This window comes from Uloborus diversus, chromosome 9, assembly GCF_026930045.1.
Source record: "Uloborus diversus isolate 005 chromosome 9, Udiv.v.3.1, whole genome shotgun sequence".
NCBI lineage: Eukaryota > Metazoa > Arthropoda > Arachnida > Araneae > Uloboridae > Uloborus > Uloborus diversus.
In genome coordinates, this window is record NC_072739.1 from 137,530,850 (window position 1) to 137,550,654 (window position 19,805).

The following is a 19,805-nucleotide window of genomic DNA, read 5'->3' on the forward strand; positions in this document are numbered from 1 at the left end:
TTCCACTGCGATGAATCGGCCTTCAACTGCTTCAAACTTCCTTTCAATAGCATCAACTCGATGCTCTATCTCATTAAATTTATTTTCCATCACAGTCTTTACCGAAGTAAGGTCGTTTTTAATTTCCTCTTGGTTAGAAGCTAAATCATTTTTCAGCACCATTAAATCACTTTTCAATTGTTCTTGATTAGCCGCAATGTCATTTTTTAATTGTTCTTGATTAGCCGCCATATCATTTTTTAATTGCTCTTGATTTGCAGTAAAACTTGCAGTCAAATCACTTTTTAATTGTTCTTGATTAGCCACCATATCATTTTTTAATTGTTCTTGATTAGCCGCCATATCATTTTTTAATTGTTCTTGATTAGCCGCCATATCACCCTTCACAGAGTTGATTGAGTCAAGAAGTTGTTTTAATTGTTCATCCATTGCGCGAGTAATCACCATAAAAATAAAGTCCAAATTCAAAAAGTTTTTATGAAAAAAATGTCCAAAGTCACACATACTCCAAGAAAGTCCAGAAGAAGCCCCACGTTGGGCACCAAATTGTACCGGATTCGGTGCGGCTTCCAACTTTCTCGAAAGGATGACACAGTTCTTGATTAAAAATACAGGAAATTTATTTACACTATGTACAGGAAAGAGCGTCAACAACTGCTAAATTAATCATCAGCAATTAAACAGTTATCACACAACACCGTAAACTCAACGTTTACACACGTATTTACTTCCAAATACGAAAACAACACAGCGAAATGCCTCGCAATAAACAGAGCTAATACACTCTCAGTACAAATTCTCAATCGAAACTAACTTTTTATCCATCGCTAACGGCTTATATACACACCGAAAAGAAATCTCTCAAATATTCCACAAGCTTCTGGAAAATAGTAGACCGTTATCAAATTTTATCAATGAACAAAAAGGAAATAGGGGTCGTATACTTTAGCCATATGAAAAGGGGTTGTATATTCATTACGGGAAACTTTTTACAGGTTACGTTACTACAATAATTACTATTTACAGGATTTGTAACGGTATGAATACTATTTTCTTTAAGTATTAAAATGGGTTTTAGACTGAAAATAGCACAATATAACAAACCGATAATGGACGGGAAGTAGTTTTGTGTTACAGAACATCTAAGCAAATTTAAACAACCTTCCAATTCATTTTTAGCATATATTACCTTGGGTAGTGAGGATGCACATACATGCCTGTGTTTGAAGTCCAACGAAATTATTATTTGTCCTTCTGATTGGTAAAATGTGATGTATACCCAAATTACCCGATGACTTTAAATCATTAATTACATGAAAACTATGTTTCAATTCAATGTCAAATTAAAGTAAACATATGTAATGTCTGCATACCTAAACTTGACAAGCATAGAGTGACAGGTTAATTAGAAGCAATATTTGGAGGTGGTTGGTTTGCATTGCATCGACATCACCAAAAAGTTTAATTTAATTTTTATCAATTTCAAAAAGAGTGTCGGCAACATTATTTCAGTATAGATTCATAGGTAAGGATGATGTTTATAAGTGTGAACTTTTGTAGGGGTATCAAATGAATAGTTTTCTTCATTTTATTCAATAAAATATAACTTATACCCAAATTACCCCGACGGACCCTAGGGTTCAATTAAGGTCTTTTTTTTATATTTATGTTAACTGTAGAGACGTTTTGACAGTTATTTATACTCATTTAAAGTTTTCTATCTAGTGATTTATTCAAAAAACGTTTTTTCTTGACTTTTATCATCATAATGTTAAAAACTAAAAAGCTGTTAAACCAATGAAAGTATCCCTAAAAAGTGAGTTTGTTCAAGTAAATTTAAAAATTTGCATGATTGTTTTGATATAAACATTTGTACACTCTCTTTATTCCAATTTTTAGCTTTTCACGAGTCTTTTGTTAATGTTTTGACTGATTGCAGATAAAAACCTTAGTTTTACTAAATGTGCCAGAACTGTCCAGGATTATGGCAGATAATATTTTTAAAATGTGAATTTCTGGGTTGGGTATATTCAGTGCTTGATCATGGCTTAAAAATATGTGAGTCAGGCCTAATTGCTACCAATAAAAGCAATACATACTAATTAAGAAAATTTAAAAGATAAGATAAAAGTCTTAAAGTTTAAACTCATGCTTGAGAAAAGAAAAAGTCAAATTATATTTTAAATCACTTCTGAGTGGAGGAGTAACAAAAATTATTTTAAAAGAGCACCATTTTGAGGGGAATCTCCCCTACCCTCACCCCCTTTAAAAATAAAAAAAAAAAAAATAAAAACTAAAAGAAGGAGTTTTTTTTAACTTAAGTGTTCATTCAAAAAAAGCTCTAATTGGTCGTTCGCCTATTGATTTTTTTTTTTTGTGCCAAAATTTAAGGGGTTGAAGTTTGATCTGCAAATTGAAAAAAATGGGAGTCGATTTTTTCAAAAAAAAAAAAAAAAGATTTGTTCGTCAAATGGGAGTATGCTTGAACCCCGGATGTATTGCTGGATTTGTGAGATTTATATGTGCCTATTATTCCATTTCAGAGAACAGGGTGCAAAAGTGCAATTACTTGGACCAAAAGGACTAAAAGAGAAGTTTCCATGGATAAATACAGATGGCATAGAAATGGGATCATATGGTGAGATTGTTTTGTTGAAAATAAAAAAAAATATTTACAGTTGGTTCTTTGTTAATGGCGCTCTATTTAACGACTTTCTCATTTAAAAACGATTTTCCATGATCCCAGATGCTCCACTGTAGTTTTAGAAGCATTCTATTTGAAGACGCATTTTTCTTTCAAACGATTTTTTGTGCCCTTGAAAGTCGTTAAATAGAGAACCAATTGTAGTTGCTTATGAATGTTGTGTGCATTAAAGCATATAGTGACTGAAAAATGTATATAAAGTAGAAATTTGTTATACCATAGAAATTGAGAGCATTCTTTGTGGAAGGGGTATAAGGTGATCACAATATAATGAAAATTAATAAAATGCTCAATGGATTGACAATTCTGTTCATGACTGTTTCGCTCGTCTGATTGACTCTGTTTTCAACCATTGCAGTGCCAAGCGTACAATTCTGTTGCCAAATGTCACCAAGCTTTGCTTCCACTATCACTTCTTACTGAATGCGGTGTAGTGCTTTATTTATAGACCTTGAATTATACAGGGTGTTCCAACCTGCAAGACCTTTATTTTCACAACCGTTAGTCCTAGGATGAAAGGTTAGTCCTAGATGTATACTTCCAATTTCAAAAAGGTTCAAAATCAGATGCAGAGTTAAGATATTGAAAATTTGAAGCGAAAATAAAAATGAGTCAAAAAATACAAAATTTAACTTTTTATATGGGCCCCAGGTCCCCTAACTTATGTTTAGGGAAATAATCTCCATTGAAGAATAATTTCAACAACAAAAAGTTAGACGTTAGTGCGACCATCAGTGGCGGCTCGTCACTATGGGCCGGGTGGGCAAGGCCCACCCAGAAAAATTGTACACCACTAAATAGATCATGTCAAAATAACGTTTAGTATTTCGCTAAAAAAAATAATAAAAATAAAAAAAAACAACAAACAAACAACGAATTGGGGACATAAAACACATTTTAAATCTCTAACACTTTGCATATCGCTTCTAAAATGTTAGCGTTTCGCTTGCAAGCTCTGAGAATGATTCTTGGGGCTGCGACTGGTTTGCCCCTCGATTGACTTGCCACACCTCCGCACCTAACCAATCACGACGATTCAATCAGACACCAAAACGGCAAGTCCGTGTCACTCCGATTTCTGCTGTGTGGGCTCCCGCTCCCTAGCCCTCGGAAAAATAGCTTTACCCCCAACAGCAGTAGAAGGGCAATAGCAGTTGGGGAAGGATTTGACACACGTCACTTGTACGAAACAACAGTTCGAAAATGGGCAAAAAATGACAAGCCCACTGAATGAAAGAAAGTGCTCTTATCGTTTTCCACCGTCCTTCTTTTGTATTTGTCTTTAATCTTAAATTTCTGTTAGTATTTGGAACTGGCATTTACCATTTTATGGGTTCCCTCCGATTCTACCGCATCGCATGCGTGCGTATTTTTATTTATTTTTCTGTTTGGAACTAATATGATCGGAATTTCTGAATGAAGAGTTTGTTTTCGAATATACTAGTTGGTTTTGAGTGTGAAAAATTCTGAATTGGTCCGAAACTTTTACAAAAAAACTTCAATTGGGCGAGATCTATTCAATTTTCTTTTTTGTTCTGATATTTGGCAAAAGTAATAAGTATTAATCGTATAATAGGTCTTATCGATATGTGTTTTCTATTCTGTAGTACTCTAAGGCGGAACAAACCTGAATTATTTCAATTTGATCCGGTACATCGCTTTAAATCCTTAAAGGCGTAGGGCCACATAACCTCAAAAATGACCAAACTTTTCGATTTTTTTATTGTTTGTTTTAAAACTTCAGATTGTTTCAAACTTTATGAAGAAGAGAGTTTCAACGCTTAGTTTAATTATTTAAAAAGTTATTAACTTTAGGTCACTCACACTAGGTGCGCTTTTTCTTGATTTCGAACTGTTTTTGAGCAATCATGAATTGCTTATTGTGTTCACTTGACCGTTGAATGACGTATGCCTTTGATTTTATTTTTCTATTCTTATACTGTTGGCCCCACTTAAACGAATACCGTCGGTTTCAAGAAATATTCGATTAAGCTGGGAAATTTTATTTATCTTCCCTGGTTGACAACTTTTGCTTAAAACGTAATAATAAATCTAATTCTAAGTAATAGAAAAAAAATGTTTTTGATTAAAAAGCGTTTTAAATAAGCTAAGTAATCAACAACATAGTATAATAACTAAGTACTAGGGGGCTATCGCCCCCTGCTCGCTATCGCTCGCCAACCCCCGGAACTGCTTACGCAGTTCCCTGTGGATCGCTTCGCGATCCATGCTCGCTTCGCTCGCTCGCTGTATGCCAATACATTAGCCTAGCTAAAATTTTCCGTAAAAATTAAAGTTGGTAATTGCATTTAGGTCACCATCCATTTAACCAATATGAAAATTACGTTCATAATGTTAATTTGTCTGCTTTAGCCAGATTTTCGACAGTTTAACTTTGCTGTATGTAAGATGACTGCCTTGGCAATGTGCACAACTTTACCATTATAGATACAAAAGTGTCTGTCATTGCTTTGGAGAGATTGCACTTCTACCTGTTGGTCCGCGGAAGGTATTTTATTTCCCTTCTACCACCCATTGGAAAACCAATGAAGGCATTCCCCTATCCGCCACCTGGGGACGCGCCCTCTAGGGGTTACAGGCTCTCCCGAGGGATGTATTTACATTATTTACACTCTTATATATTCTAATCTGAGAAAACTTCCTCATATACACAATTAAAAATGTCCCGTTTGGGAGCCACAACTGACACTGCTTCAAAAGATCTTGTTCTTGATAATGCCACATAGAGCTGGCCATGACTAAAAACAGGCTCAGAGAGCACCAAACATATTTTCTCAAACGTTTGTCCTTCTTGTTGTTATTCTGAATCCTTGCCACGTCACGAACAAAAAATGGTTTAACTAAAAACGCGAAAACTCGCCAAGGCTACTTTGCTTGCACAATACTAAAACTACTATAACCCTAAACAAATTTGGCGAAACCTTTCAGCTGAGAATAAAAGGAATAAAGTAAATTCTTTCTCGGTTATTCATTTTGAACTGAACTGTCGTACTGAAGCAGAGAATAGACGACGCTCAAAGCGCCTACGCGTTCAAAACAACATTGCCGATGAACATGATTGTGGAGCAATGTGTGAAGAATGCGAATTTTGTGGTGCTCTTTATTGGCAGAAAGAGCGTAATACTGCAAATAAATATACTAAATGTTGCCATGACGGAAAGGTGCGGTTACCGGCATTGTGTGACGCACCTGATCTGTTGAAGGAACTGCTGACTGAAAATTCCCCAGCCGCTAAAAATTATCGGCAGCGAATCAGAGAATACAACTCTGGAAATGGCTCGTCTTAAATTGGATTCAAGAACGGTTTCCTGCCTTCTTTGAGCTTTTCTTTGCTGATTAAGGTTGAAATGGGCCACAGCCCGACTCAAACTCATCTCAAAAAAAAAAAAAGTTCGTTGAGTATTCTGTGATTCAAGATTTCAAAACAACGTAGAAGTTTGTTTACATGATTTATCGGCGAAGTGTTGCCAACAGAGGTTTAGAAATTCACCCCTTCATTTGCCGGCACGTAAGAGAATTATATATATAGATATATAATACAAGTACATATGAAAATTATTAATATGCAACTTACAACTTGAGGTACTAAATCTACACCTTTTTTCAGTTCATATTGTTTGGAGAAAGTCCATAATAGTGGATTCCTTGCTCAATGTGTTTTGTGAACAGTTTTCAAAATTCAATTACCGCGTTTTACGTAATCAATAATTGTCAATTTCTTATTTTCTGCAATGTTAATATTTTGTTGTGTTTTTTAATTTATTTATCGACTGTCTGTTGGTAATGGCGTTGGTAACTATAGAAGAAACTATAGAAGAAACTATCCAAAACATGCTAAATGGAAATGTTTTGATGGAAAATTAATGTTGTTTTTCCCGCCCGTCGTTTGCCGAAAAATGCTATTTTAAGTTTTTACGTCAGTAATTGCTCCTATTTAATTTATTTTTAACGTATTCAAAAAAATTTTCAGCAAAAATATATGTGAAAGCCGATTACTATTATTCGATTTTCCGAAGAAATTATTCGATTAAGCGGGGATCTCTAACATTACATCTTTAAATTTGGTTCCTAGAGATTTTACCCGATTAAGTGGGGCTGACAGTAATGCAGGCATCCATGTGCCTCGGAATCGAATTATTTATTAACGACCTTCTGGACTTTACACAATCCTTTTTACGCGAAAAAAGTATCCAGCACATAATATCCAGCAACCAGACCCAGGCATTCATTTGAATTTTGACGTCAGGAATTCAAAATATGGTTACGATAAAAGTCATTAGTAGAAAAAAGAAATTCCTCCTATCGCAATTCGCGATAGTGAAAACCATACTTTGAATTCAAGATCTCAAAATTTAAACTTTTAAAAAACTGATATATTCTTCAGTGTTTTGATTTTATGAAAGGGCATGAAAAATAATTATTGGTTAATAAGTAAGCGCATACAAAGATTCCAAAGAATTACATATTTTATTGAAATGTTTTACAAAAATGCTATGAATGTGATGTGAATTCTAGATATTGTGATGTAGTTTCACACAATAAAAATAATTAATTAAATTAAATAATTAATTCTAATTTTGATGTATGAAGAATGCACTAGCGATTGAGGAAACTGTGTTTCTGGAAAAAAAAAATAGTTACCAATTTTGTAATTTGAGATAAGGAAGCATGCTAAAACGAAAGTTAAAGCTTCTGCGTGATCATGTGCTCGTGTTGGCATCAAGAGTGTAATGTAGTAGTTTAATTAATGCTGTGTGTTGTTTATTACTAGTTGGCATGGGGTGGGTGTCTTGTCATTAAATTTAGGTTATTTACCTTGAATTTTCAAAAAATGCTCAAGTGGATATTTTTCTAAAACAATTTCAACTTTGAAGTAGAAGAGAAGTTAGAAATGAAACAACTGCAATAAAGATTATCTTATATTGTTCAGCATTACTAACTGCAGTCCTCTCCATTGTATCTGTATAAATATTATTGATAAAACTTTATACAGCGAGCCCACCCGCTAAATTAAGGCACGAGCCGCCACTGGCGACCATAATTGGCCAAGATATGAAACACAGTGTTTTGTGACTTACACCAATTTTCACTCGCCGTCACTAACACCTTTTGGGGGAAAATATAGCAGTTAACAAGGTTTTAAAATTATATGTGCGCATAGAGTGTGGTTTTTCAAATTGATGGAGGTTTTGTCATGTGTTTTTGCTTATCATGGCACAACATTTGCATTTATTTTTGAATAGCAATGAAAAATGTCAATACTTTGGTTTTTACTTCGACATCCTATCATTCTTCTGAAAGGGCGATAAGTTCCACTCACATGTTCTATATGGTCCCTTAAAACTTTGAACTTGAATATCTCCTTGAGTTTTGGTCGCACAAGAGTCTTTTTTTTTTTTTGTGTTAGTAATAACTTTCAATGGAGATAATTTCCCTAAATATAAGTTCGGGGATCTGGGGCCCATATAAAAAGATACATTTTGTATTTTTTGTTTCATTTTTGTTTTTGCTTCAAACTTTCAAAATCTTAACTCTGCATCTGGTTTTGAACATTTTTGCTATTGGAAGTATACAGCTAGGACTAACAACGGTTTGCAAAAATAGAGGTTTTGCAGACTAAAACAGAACATCCTGCATATCCTGTCAAATTTTTCTAAAATTATACAATGCATAATCATTCTTTATTAAAGGAATTGAAGTCGCTAAATATCTATCCTATATTTAACTTCATTACGAAGCCAGTTGTTTATTAAGAAACCCATAAATTTATTACTTTGAAAAATGACGGCTAAAATTTTTTGAATTACATTGAAAAATGATAACGTCCAGTAGTTAGCAGAGATTATGTAGGATACTTTCTGTGTACAGTTTTGTTTTACATTTTGAGATTTGTCTTGACATGCAGTCACAGTTATCTAAGCATTAAAGATTCTGCTGTTTGGTGGGCAATGCATGTGACATAATGCTGATTTTACTGTCACAAAAGTGATTTGACTTGACATGCAGCTCACAGTTATCTAAGCATTAAAGATTCTGCTGTTTGGTGAGCAATGTATGTGACATTATGCTGATTTTACTGTCACAAAAGTGATTTGTCTTGACATGCAGCTCACAGTTATCCAAGCATTAAAGATTCTGCTGTTTGTGGGCAATGCATGTGACATTATGCTGATTTTCCTGTCATTAAAGTGATTTTTATGAATAAAATGATATTTTAGGCATAGAAAATGAAGGCTGGTTTGACCCATGGGCATTATTGTCAGCCTTCAAGAAAAAAGCCATTTCCCTTGGTGCTAACTACATCAATGCAGAGGTCATTGGGTTTGAATTTGAGAATGCAAATCCAGTATTGGGAGATGAAACTGCAGATCCAGTCTTGCGCACTAATTATGTGTATGTGAGTAATAATATTTATGTTGTTTAAATTCATTATTAATATCTTTTCCTATTTTGATGCACTGTAGTCAATTTTTTGAAATCTTCAGGACTTGGGACCACATGCCATGCAGAATTTTAAGTTTTGTGGACTTCAAGTCACTTACCACACTTAAAGGTTTTAAACAAGTATAATCATTTTTCCAAAAATAGTGGTAATTATTTTGCATTATTGCATTGCAAAATTATTACCATTGTTTTTGGAAAATACTTACAAGTCAAGCTTATAGTTATTTATGAGAAAAATCTATAGTAATCACATGATATTTGTGATCCGAAAATTATGAAAATTTTAGGTTCCTGTTTCCAAAATTTTGGGCTGACAGCACATTCTAAAACTGAAAAAAAAAAATTTTTTTAAGAAAAACTTTTAAAATGTTTTTTTTTTCCAATGATTTTTGAATGCATATTTAAAGAGTTTTTACGGAGGGGGGAAAGAGATCCAGAAAATTTCAGTCTTCAGAAAATTTTTCTTGAATCCACTTGCATCCCTGATAATGGTAGTCAGCATAGGAAATAAGCAATATTGCATCACAGTTTGCGATTTAAAACGTGTGAAAGGCGATTGAATAACATAAATTGAATCGAAAATTTTGCAATCCCCCCCTCCCCCCCCAAAAAAATAAAATAAAAAAAGAAATGATATGTGAATGACAAAACTAGATGTTGATGCAGTGTGCTTAATGATCTTAGATGACTATTTTTATTCATAAACAGGTTGCTAATGGTTTTAATTGTATGAATTTCATTTTTTGACATTTTCATACCCTAAATGTTCTTATATTTTTGTAGAACCACCCATTTGCACCAGTTCTTTTATTTTGTGAAAGATTAGTGATCAAAGTTTAACTGAAGTCAATGTTCAAAACTCTTTAAATGCACACATTAAATACAGTACCGGCAAAAATAAATCTTTACATTTGGTTGGCAATTAAAAACTTTACATGGGAACTTCTTGTCCTGATTTTATTTGGCATGCTCCCTAGTTATTTGGTTGAATACCGAATATTCGTCCAGATTATGGCCGAATATTTGGTATTCGGTCAATTCATAAGGGATGATAAAGTATCATAAAGAACCATATGATACTTTATGTCTCCTTAATTTATTCATTATTTCAATATTTCTATTTCTTGAATTTATTTTAGAAAAAATGCAAAAGCCAGTCATTGAAACTTGGCATGTTTTTTTGTATTTAAGAAATTGTTCAAAATATTTATGGTGAATCTCTAATGCTTTAGGCTTTACAGCCTTTAAAATGTTTTCGAATTTCATGATTAAAAGAAACAACTTTATTTTGCTCTTTTGATCCTAAAATAATACTATGAAGTTTTTTAAAACAAATTTTGGTTTCCAAAACGAATAACCAATTATTTATATGTATATATTCAATTCTTGTTGTGAAAAGTATGTTCTGCCACAAATGGAAAACTTAGATTTTTCACTCTATTGTAAATTTTTACTTTACTAACAAACCCAATTTTTAAATTTATTCTAATTTTTAAAACCTTAAACTAAAATGTTTCTAATTACAAAAATATATTTTTCTCTAAAAAATATAAAATTTTTATATTATTGAGTGATGCAGCCAAGATTGAACTCTGGCTCCCTCAACCCTTTATTTGAGGACTAGGGGGGGGGGAGAGAAATTGCTGCCTCTCTTTCAAAATTTAAATTTATGTAGAAATAAACAAACTTGCAAGAAATGGTGCAATGCAGCAAATTTATACAAAATGGGATGTTAGTAACAATAACAAATGAAAAGAAATAATAACAAAACCATAGTTTATGTCTTGAAAAAAAGATATTTTAATTCTTTTCTTTCAATTTGCCATTCACTCCAATAATGTATGCTAAAAAACTTCTTTAAAAAAATTTAAAAAGTGCTTTAATATGCAAATATTTTTCTACAGTAATCCCCATTTTCCTGATCTTTTTTTTTTTTTAATAAATACTATACTTTTAGAACAATACGTGCCGTGTATTGTATTAATTACTACCCAATTATTTCAAACATAATATATAGGGAAAAAGTTTCCTGTTATCTTTGAAACTAGAAAATTAGCCATATTTTTGTTGAAATTTGGAATGTCTTGGACTCTAGGGGCTATTTTGATCTCATCCCTTTTCTGCATGATTTAAAAAATCCCCCCCCCCCCCTTCCTTTTTGTTCTCAGACCACTTTCATCCCTGTGATGTATAAAATTTTAAAAAACAATTCACTGATGATGGGGCATTGCAGTCAATTGCACCTCTCTCTCTGCAGTTTGGGAACAATGTTATATATTTGTGCATGTGTATATATTGTAACGGATCCGGTGCAACTTCCAACTTTCTTGAAAGGACGACACAGTTCTTGATTAAAAACACAGGAAATTTATTTAAGCTATATACAGGAAAGAGCGTCAACAACTGCTAAATTAATCATCAGCAACTAAGCAAATATCACACAACACCGTAAACTCAACGGTTATACACGTATTTACTTCCAAATACGAAAAACAACACAGCGAAATGCCTCGCAATAAACTGAGCTAATACACTCTCAGTACAAATTCTCAATCGAAACTTGTTTTATCACGGGACGATTTTTATAAACATCGAAAAGTTTCCACAATATTCTAAATGCTTCTCGAAAATCGTAGACCGTTATTTTATTTCTTTCATTCACAAGCCTTATCAATGAAAAATAGGGGAATGTATACTTCAGCCCAATGTATAGAGACTGTATATTCATTGCAGAAAACTATTTACAGGTTACGTTACTACAATAATTTTAGATGAAAGATAATTTAGTAAACGCCTTATTTAGCTAGATTACGACAAATTAATCACAAAAATAATTACTATTTACAGAATTTGTAACAATATAATATGTATCAAGTACTACTTTGCCACCCTGGAAAACTTTGAAATGGTGTACCTAAAGTTATCTAATTACTTCCGATGAATCCTTAAAATTTTTTGTGAGTCCTTAAAAAGTCCTTAATTTTCACTTTTAAAAATGAGTATGAACCCCGTTTAAAAAAAACAATTAAATTTTTATACAGTTTGTTCTTGCTTGTTTGAAGACTTGGTACTTTTATGTGATCAGAAGGACATTAACCAACGACTTGTCGGGATATTTTGTGAAACACATTGACTCTCCCATTTCTTCAAACAACCAAGTGATACGATTGTGTGGAGGTTTCATCCAGACATATCAGTACAATGATCAATGATATAAATCAAAATGGTGAGATAAGTGAAAATGGCATAACAAAAAATTAAGCTTGCGAAAGTGAAATGCACATAACGGCTGCAGCAAAATATGGTATGAAATAATTATGATAGACTTTTAATGTAGATCATATTCATATAACTTAAATCCAAAATGTATAAAGTCTGTAAAATAAAAGTTAGTTCTTCGGGTTTTGACATTTAGCATTAGTGTTGTTGTTTTTTTCTTAACCTTACTGTAAATTACACTTAACTGTAAATTTCAACATTTGCTGGATTTTTGATGACTGAAAATTAGAGATAAACTTTTTAAGTTCAATTTTTCAGAATCATAATTGTCAATGATTGATTTAATGTTATGAGTGGTAATATAAAGAGCTGTCCATAAATGATGTCAAACCTTTTTACAACATTTCTGAACTCCCCCCCTCCCCCTCCATCTGTCTCCAAGTGTCACTCTTCAGCTATCCACTCCCTTTGTTACATGTCATGCTGTTTTTCATTAACGTATTTTCATTAAAAAATGTGTGTTATCGTACTTCTGGTTTCTCCCTCTTAATTTCAAAATGTCATACTTCACCTTGCCCGCTCCCCAATTTGTCACATACCATGCTGTTTTTCATAAGCATATTCTCGTTAAAATATGCATGATGACACTTTTCTTGTTTCCCTCTCCCTCCGCTTTGTCACAAATTCTCATACTGTAACAAACTCACTCCCCCTCAATGCATAGCATTATTTGCTTACAGCCTCTTAATTTTTTTTTTTTTTTTTTCAATTGTTCTAAAATTTTCTACCCGTTTTTCTCGTATGTGTACGAGAACTGTAATTAATTTTGCAGAAAATTTTCTAATTGAGGATTTTTTTCTGAAATGTTTCGAAATTGCTCCATGTGATTGACACTTCACTATTTTGATGGCCTAGAATGAAAACTTCATATCCCTCTCCCCCTCCATCTCCAAAAGAAAAACATTATTAGGTGGAAAAGCTTATATCTCACATGTTTATTGCTTCTCGTTTTAAGTTTGCATTTGGTGATAATTCTATGCCATAGATTTCTAATTTGTTCAGTTTCTCTGCATTTGAATCACCATTGCATTTAAATGCATCAAGTTTCAAGTTTTTACTTCCTTTTACAAAAAAGGAAGTAGTGTATTCGCAAAAAAAATTTCACCCAAAAATGGGCCTTAATTTCCATTTTGCTCACCCCCAAATGAATGTTGAGTTTTTTTTTTTCAACCCTACCACACGTGGATGGGGACATACTAGGGACGTACAGACACCCGAAATACCCATTTTGATGATCCCCGAGTTAATTACAACGAGTTTTCTCGTGACGTCTGTATGTACGTATGTATGTGCGTATGTGTGTCACATAAGTCAAGAACGGAATGTCCTAGAAAGTTGAAATTTGGTACGTACACTCCTAGTGGGGTCTAGTTGTGCACCTTCCATTTTGGTTGCATTCGGATGCTCCAAAGGGGGTCTTTTGCCCCTTTTTGGGGGGAAATCATTGTTAATTTCGATGTAAACTCATGTGGTGTTATAATTTAGCGGACACTTGGCGATATATCGCCAGTCTTTTGGTCGCCAACTTGGCGACAAATTTGGCAATTTTTTTTTCAAAATCTGGTTTCCATTTGGCCACTGTTGGTGATATTTAGAGAGTAAACTATTGAATCATATTAAAACTACCAATAATGAGAAAATTACATTAAATTGGAGTAAAAGGAAGTCATGTGATGCACACATCAGCTCGTTTTGTTTCTTTTTAACCTTCTAATGATTTTTCCCCCTTTATAGGTAAAAGATGATTCAGGGGATGTTCACTGCATTGAATTTGGAGATTTGGTTGTTGCAGGCGGGCCTTATTCTGGAGAAATAGCTCAGATGCTACAATTAGGACAAGGTCCTGGTCTTTTGCAACTTCCATTACCGATAGAGCCAAGGTAAAAATAAAGTGTTCAGAGTTTTAAAAGTTCAGGGACTTGAGCTGAGAAAGTTTTGAAAGCTTTATTATGTGTGTGTGTAATACATATATGTGTTTAGAGTTCCTTTGCAAACTTTTTATTTTAAATTGAACTCCTCAAAAAATTCAGAATCATTAAAAAAAAAAATCCTTCATAAAAGTAATGATTGCAAGCACAGATCCTTCTTTAAGCTTTATATTACAAAACCAATCATTTCGCTAACATCAAGACCTTAGAAATGATGGGTTTAAAAAACTATTTACATTCATTTTTATGTTCATACAATTTTGTTTGCACAACCTTTTGGGGTCGGTCAAAAACATTACTTTTGGACCACAAATTAATATTATTATTATTATATTTTGTTTGAGTATAGACCTTCACAGTTGAATACTGCAGTAAATTTTTTATTTTACAAGAGTTTAATTCTGCTAGCAGCTCATAAATATTGTTTTTACTGAAGGTTAAAAACTAAGTATTCATAACAATAGCTGTGGTGGGAAAAAATGCATTTTTAACAAAGCACCTTACCTATTTCCTAACGGAGGGTGCTGTGGAAAATTTTATTTAGAAGGTTGATTTTTGAAGCGAAGTGAAGTGGGAGTCGAGTGGATTTGCAGGCAATCTTTGTTTTGTGATGTGTATTTATTGGTTTGTTTCCATTAAAACAGGTTTAAACTAAACTTTAGAAACCCTTTACTTACACATTAAGACATTAGTTACCAATAAACAGTAAGTGCTGCCCGACCTTAACAATGTAGTGCTGCTATTTATGAAATAATAACAATAATCCCATTATGGTCTACTGCAGATATTTTCCAATTCAAAAGAAGTTGTGTTACTCAACTTTGGATCATCTTTAATTTAAGCATTGAATATTATATACTGGTCTCAAGTTTATAATCTTCTTTTGAGCCAAATATTGTTATAGTCTCTGGACGTGCAAAAAGTTACTTATTAGCTGTGAAAACACAGTATACTGCATATCTCTTTTTCGCTTAGTTGTGGTTAAAGTTCCTTATACTCTTTGAGGGGGGGGGGGGGGTCCCTACCTTCTCTAATGTATATGTACTTATGCTTAATTTTCAGGAAGAGATATGTCTATGTTTTCAATTGTGAAGATGGTCCTGGAATAGATATGCCCTTGGTTATTGATCCCACTGGTACTTATGTTAGAAGAGAGGGATTAGGTGGCAAATATATCTGTGGAAGATCTCCCTCAGAGGTTAGTTTTTGCTATTACAATAAAACCTGTCTACAACGATACTGTTGGGACCTTAAAAAATATTGTTAAAGGTTCCGGTGCAGCTTCAACTTTCTTGAAAGGACGACACAGTTCTTGAGAAAAACACAAGAGCTTTATTTACGCTATGTACAGGAAAGATCGTTAACAACTGCTAAATTAATCATCAGCAATTAAGCAAATATCAATCAACACCGTAAACTCAATGGTTACACACGTATTTTCATCTAAATACGAAAAACAACACAGCGAAATGCCTCGCAATAAACAGAGCTAATACACTCTCAGTACAAATTCTCAATCGAGACTGACTTTTTATCATGCGTAACGGCTATTTATAGACATCGAAAGAGATCTCGCAACTATTCCAGAAAATGCTACACCGTTCTACACTTTCTTATTTCTTTCCATTCACAAATTTTATCATTCAGAAATAAGGGGACCGTGTACTTCAGAACTCAAATGTACAGGGGCTGTATATTCATTACAAGAAACTATTTACATGTTACGTTGCTACAAGAATTTTAGGTGAAAGATAATTTAGTAAACGCCAAATTTAGCTAGATTACGACAAATTAATCATAAAAATAATTACTATTTACAGAATTTGTAACAATATTGTTATAGACAGGTTATCATTATAGACAGTTTGAATATTTATGCTGACATTTTGCAGGGACCAAAGAAAATATCATTATAGACAGGTTTATTGTTATAGACAGTATTGTTATACACAGGTTTCACTGTATGTAGTTTGTAAAATTTTAATTTTAGTTTTAGTTTTATCGGAAAAAGGCCTAATTTTAGTTTTTAATTTATGTGTTTCTTTCAGAGTAAAATATCATAGCCAATGTTGTTATAAATAAGTTTGACTGTTTTATAAAAATGCTACTTCTACCTTTTATCCTTACTAAGTAAGTCATTCTCATGAAAACAGTCATTTTGAGCTTATTAAGTTCAGAAAAATTAAAGTGGGTGGAATCAGATGAAACCTTTAATAGTTATAGATATATGTAAGGGCATTATTAAAAAAATATTGTTCCACTAAAACAAAAATATTTTTTGAATAGCATTATACCCTCACTAGTGAGGGAATGGCAAATTCATTAAAATTGGATTCTAGTAGTTATGCCTAACTGATATTTGAGTTTATTTGCAAGCAAATGTTCTCAAACCAGGAAGCAACTTATGATTATTCAGTTTTCATGTGTTATTTTACTTTATTTTTCTATAAAGGGGAATGACAGATTCAAAAAACCTTATCTGGTTTTATACTTTCATATAGATTCCAAATCAAAATTTCCGACAAATTAAAGACGCAAATATGCTGCAATATTTTTCTCGATTTCCAGCTGGAAATTACTACAATTTTTGCTATAAAAAAATATTTCGTTGCAATTCTGGAAATGACACTAGTCACTGGGGACTTAAAAATAATTATGTGAACTAATTTTTCATAACAATTTAATTTTGTGTGTGTGTGTGTGTGTGTGTGTGTGTTTTTTTTTTTTTTACTTAAATTCTTCAATATTTTGAAATAAAACCCCCAAAAAAATGTGAAGTTATTGTTTGTTTGCTTAAATGTAAATTCTGCTTATATTTTGCTAACAGTGGGGACTAGTGAGGGAATGACATTTGGGTACTTAAGACATTTAAAATAAAATATAGAAATTTTACTTTAAACTATCTTGTCAAACTCTGTCCTGAAAAGCAATCAAACCCCTAAAAAATATGTATGAATCATTAAACATTCTTTATTATAACAGGGACATGAGAATGATTCAAGTAAATAATATCTTATGCTAGTAGTTTTGATTTTAATAATAAAATTATGTATATTTAATCATGCTATTTTTTTCCTTTAAAACAAGGGAGAAGAGCCTGACATAAGCAATTTAGAAGTTGATTACAATTTTTTTGAAACTTCAGTTTGGCCAGTACTGTCACAACGCATTCCTGCATTTGAAGCTATAAAGGTAAACTCACATAATATTTGCATTTAATTTCCTTATCATGATTTGAAATCACTTCTCAAACTTTTTGCCTTGCTTTTGTTCTCCTTTTTAATACAAGTTTTAATAGTTCAGCTTTTTCTTTTGAATAGCTCACTTAATGGTAACTATGTAGACACATCAACTGATTGATATTCAAGTGGTATTACTGAATTTGATAATATGATATTCTACTTTATGTGTATATATATCTAGTTTTTATCTAAGATTTAATGTGTCAATTATAAATATACTGCCTCTAGTGTGGGCAAAATTTTTGTATTTTCCAAAAAAGAAAATGGTTATGTAACAGAAAAATTTCTATGATTTTCTTTCAAGTACAGTAAACTCCCAATTATCGGCGGTCGGATTATCCGCGGTTCTTTTCAAAAATTTCGTTCATGCCAGTCAAATGTTTTTTTACTCCGGATTGTGTTATTATTCGCTTTTAGCTTTTATACATATTTTTTAAATTCAATGTTAGTTGATGCTAAATAGCAATGTTTTTTAGCTATAATTTAAATGTATGTGTGAATATTATTCATATTTCTTAGCTATTGTATACACCAGTATCATTTTTTACCTATTATTTGGATTATCCGCGTTTACTGTGCCACCCTATTCCGCGGATAATCAAGAGTTTACTGTAGTATGAATTTAGGAAATGGTGCCTGATCATGATATTTTTCTAAGTGAAAAATTTAAACTCAGCAGTGTTTTTATGCTATAAGTGAACAAAAAAATGCTATTGCAAAAATCATGCACTTATCCATTAAAAACTAGGGTTCTGAAAGTTACTCTCACAAACCCCTCTGCCTTCACCGAGCCAAAAAAAAAAAAAATGCTATTGCGAAAATCATGCACTTGGTCATTAAAAACTAGGGTTCTGAAGGTCACTCCCACAAATCCCTCCTCCTCCACTGAGCCCTAAACTAACTAGTTAGCTGAAATTAGCTATTATGCTAATGGTCAGGTTAATTTGTTAATTTTGAAATTATTTTACGGTTTTCTGCATTTACTTTTTTAACTCAATGTTTCATTCTAATTTTTGTCTTTGGGGAAGAGGATAAGGCACCTGTGAGCAAAATATTTGGGTCAACCTAAATGTCCACATATGCCTTGCTATCCTATTTAGATCAACTTATTCATAACAAACAAAAATCATTAACATTTCCTGACAGATCACCGAAAATAACTAAAAGGGAAAAATTTTAAATCTGCGGATTGCAGCAAAAGCCTCAAAATAAAAGTCAGAATTTTATTTGTTCCCAGTCGAGAAGAAAATGGCAATAGATCTTTTTCTCAATAATTTTTTTCGCATTTTCATTTTTTGATTTTTCAATTTAAACTGAGCTGGGGGCAGAAGATAAATTTCCAATTTAAAATTGATTTTCCCTTGCTTAAAAATGCTAGTAACATTTCTCCTGGTAATTTTATGGAATTGTTAGTTTCATTTCCAGAGGGAGAAAAAACCTTCTAAAGGGATTTTTTTGTGGGCTTTCCACTGACATTAAAACCAAACTGATCGTATAATTATTTCAGGTAGGAAGAGCCATTTAATGCTATTTTCAGATCCTAAAATTAAAATTCGAACAGTTTCGTACTATTTTAGCATCCCCCCCCCCACCCCCCACACACACAGCCACACACATTCCTTCTCAGGTGCCCAAGTACCTTCCTGGGAAATTTGGTCTGGGTCGGACATAAACTGGATTTGTATAGGGAGCATACACACATGTATATTCTCTGTTTTATTTATAGAGGTGTACCACCATTACCAGTACAAGAATTTAAAACTTTAAACAAAACAAAAAAAAAAAAAATCTGTGATATGATCCTTAAAAAGTTATTTTTCCTAATTACATGTCATGCAGTGGAAAATGAGTATTACGACAGTGATATTGAAATATGAAGCAGTAACCCGGGCACTCAGCGTGTTTATATCTCAATTTTTTATCAGTCATTAGAAGCTGTTGGAAATTTTCAGAAAATACTTAGTTACCATTGTTCTTAAATTAAAGAAAAAACGCATCAGTCCTGTATTAATGATAATTTTAAGTAAGGTAATTTGCATATCAGTTCTTAGCATGGACATACTTGTGTGCATCTTAATTCTAAAGGAAAGTTTTAAAAAATCTTTCAAAATTCCTTATTGATTCCAAAAATTTCAATTGGTTCAAATCAGTTAAACTATTATAACCTAATTTACTGATATTTTTGAA

General features: G+C 32.7%; 1 protein-coding gene across 1 annotated transcript in view; it reads left to right on the forward strand.

The window, feature by feature from the left end:
* LOC129229575 (FAD-dependent oxidoreductase domain-containing protein 1-like) overlaps positions 1–19,805 on the forward strand; it is a 38,441-nt gene that overhangs the window by 16,994 nt on the left and 1,642 nt on the right. Inside the window, exons 4-8 of the mRNA XM_054863910.1 lie at positions 2,544–2,638; positions 8,944–9,122; positions 14,183–14,328; positions 15,439–15,574; positions 17,464–17,568. Coding sequence (XP_054719885.1) covers positions 2,544–2,638; positions 8,944–9,122; positions 14,183–14,328; positions 15,439–15,574; positions 17,464–17,568 — 661 coding nt within the window. The remainder of the gene's footprint in view (positions 1–2,543; positions 2,639–8,943; positions 9,123–14,182; positions 14,329–15,438; positions 15,575–17,463; positions 17,569–19,805) is intronic.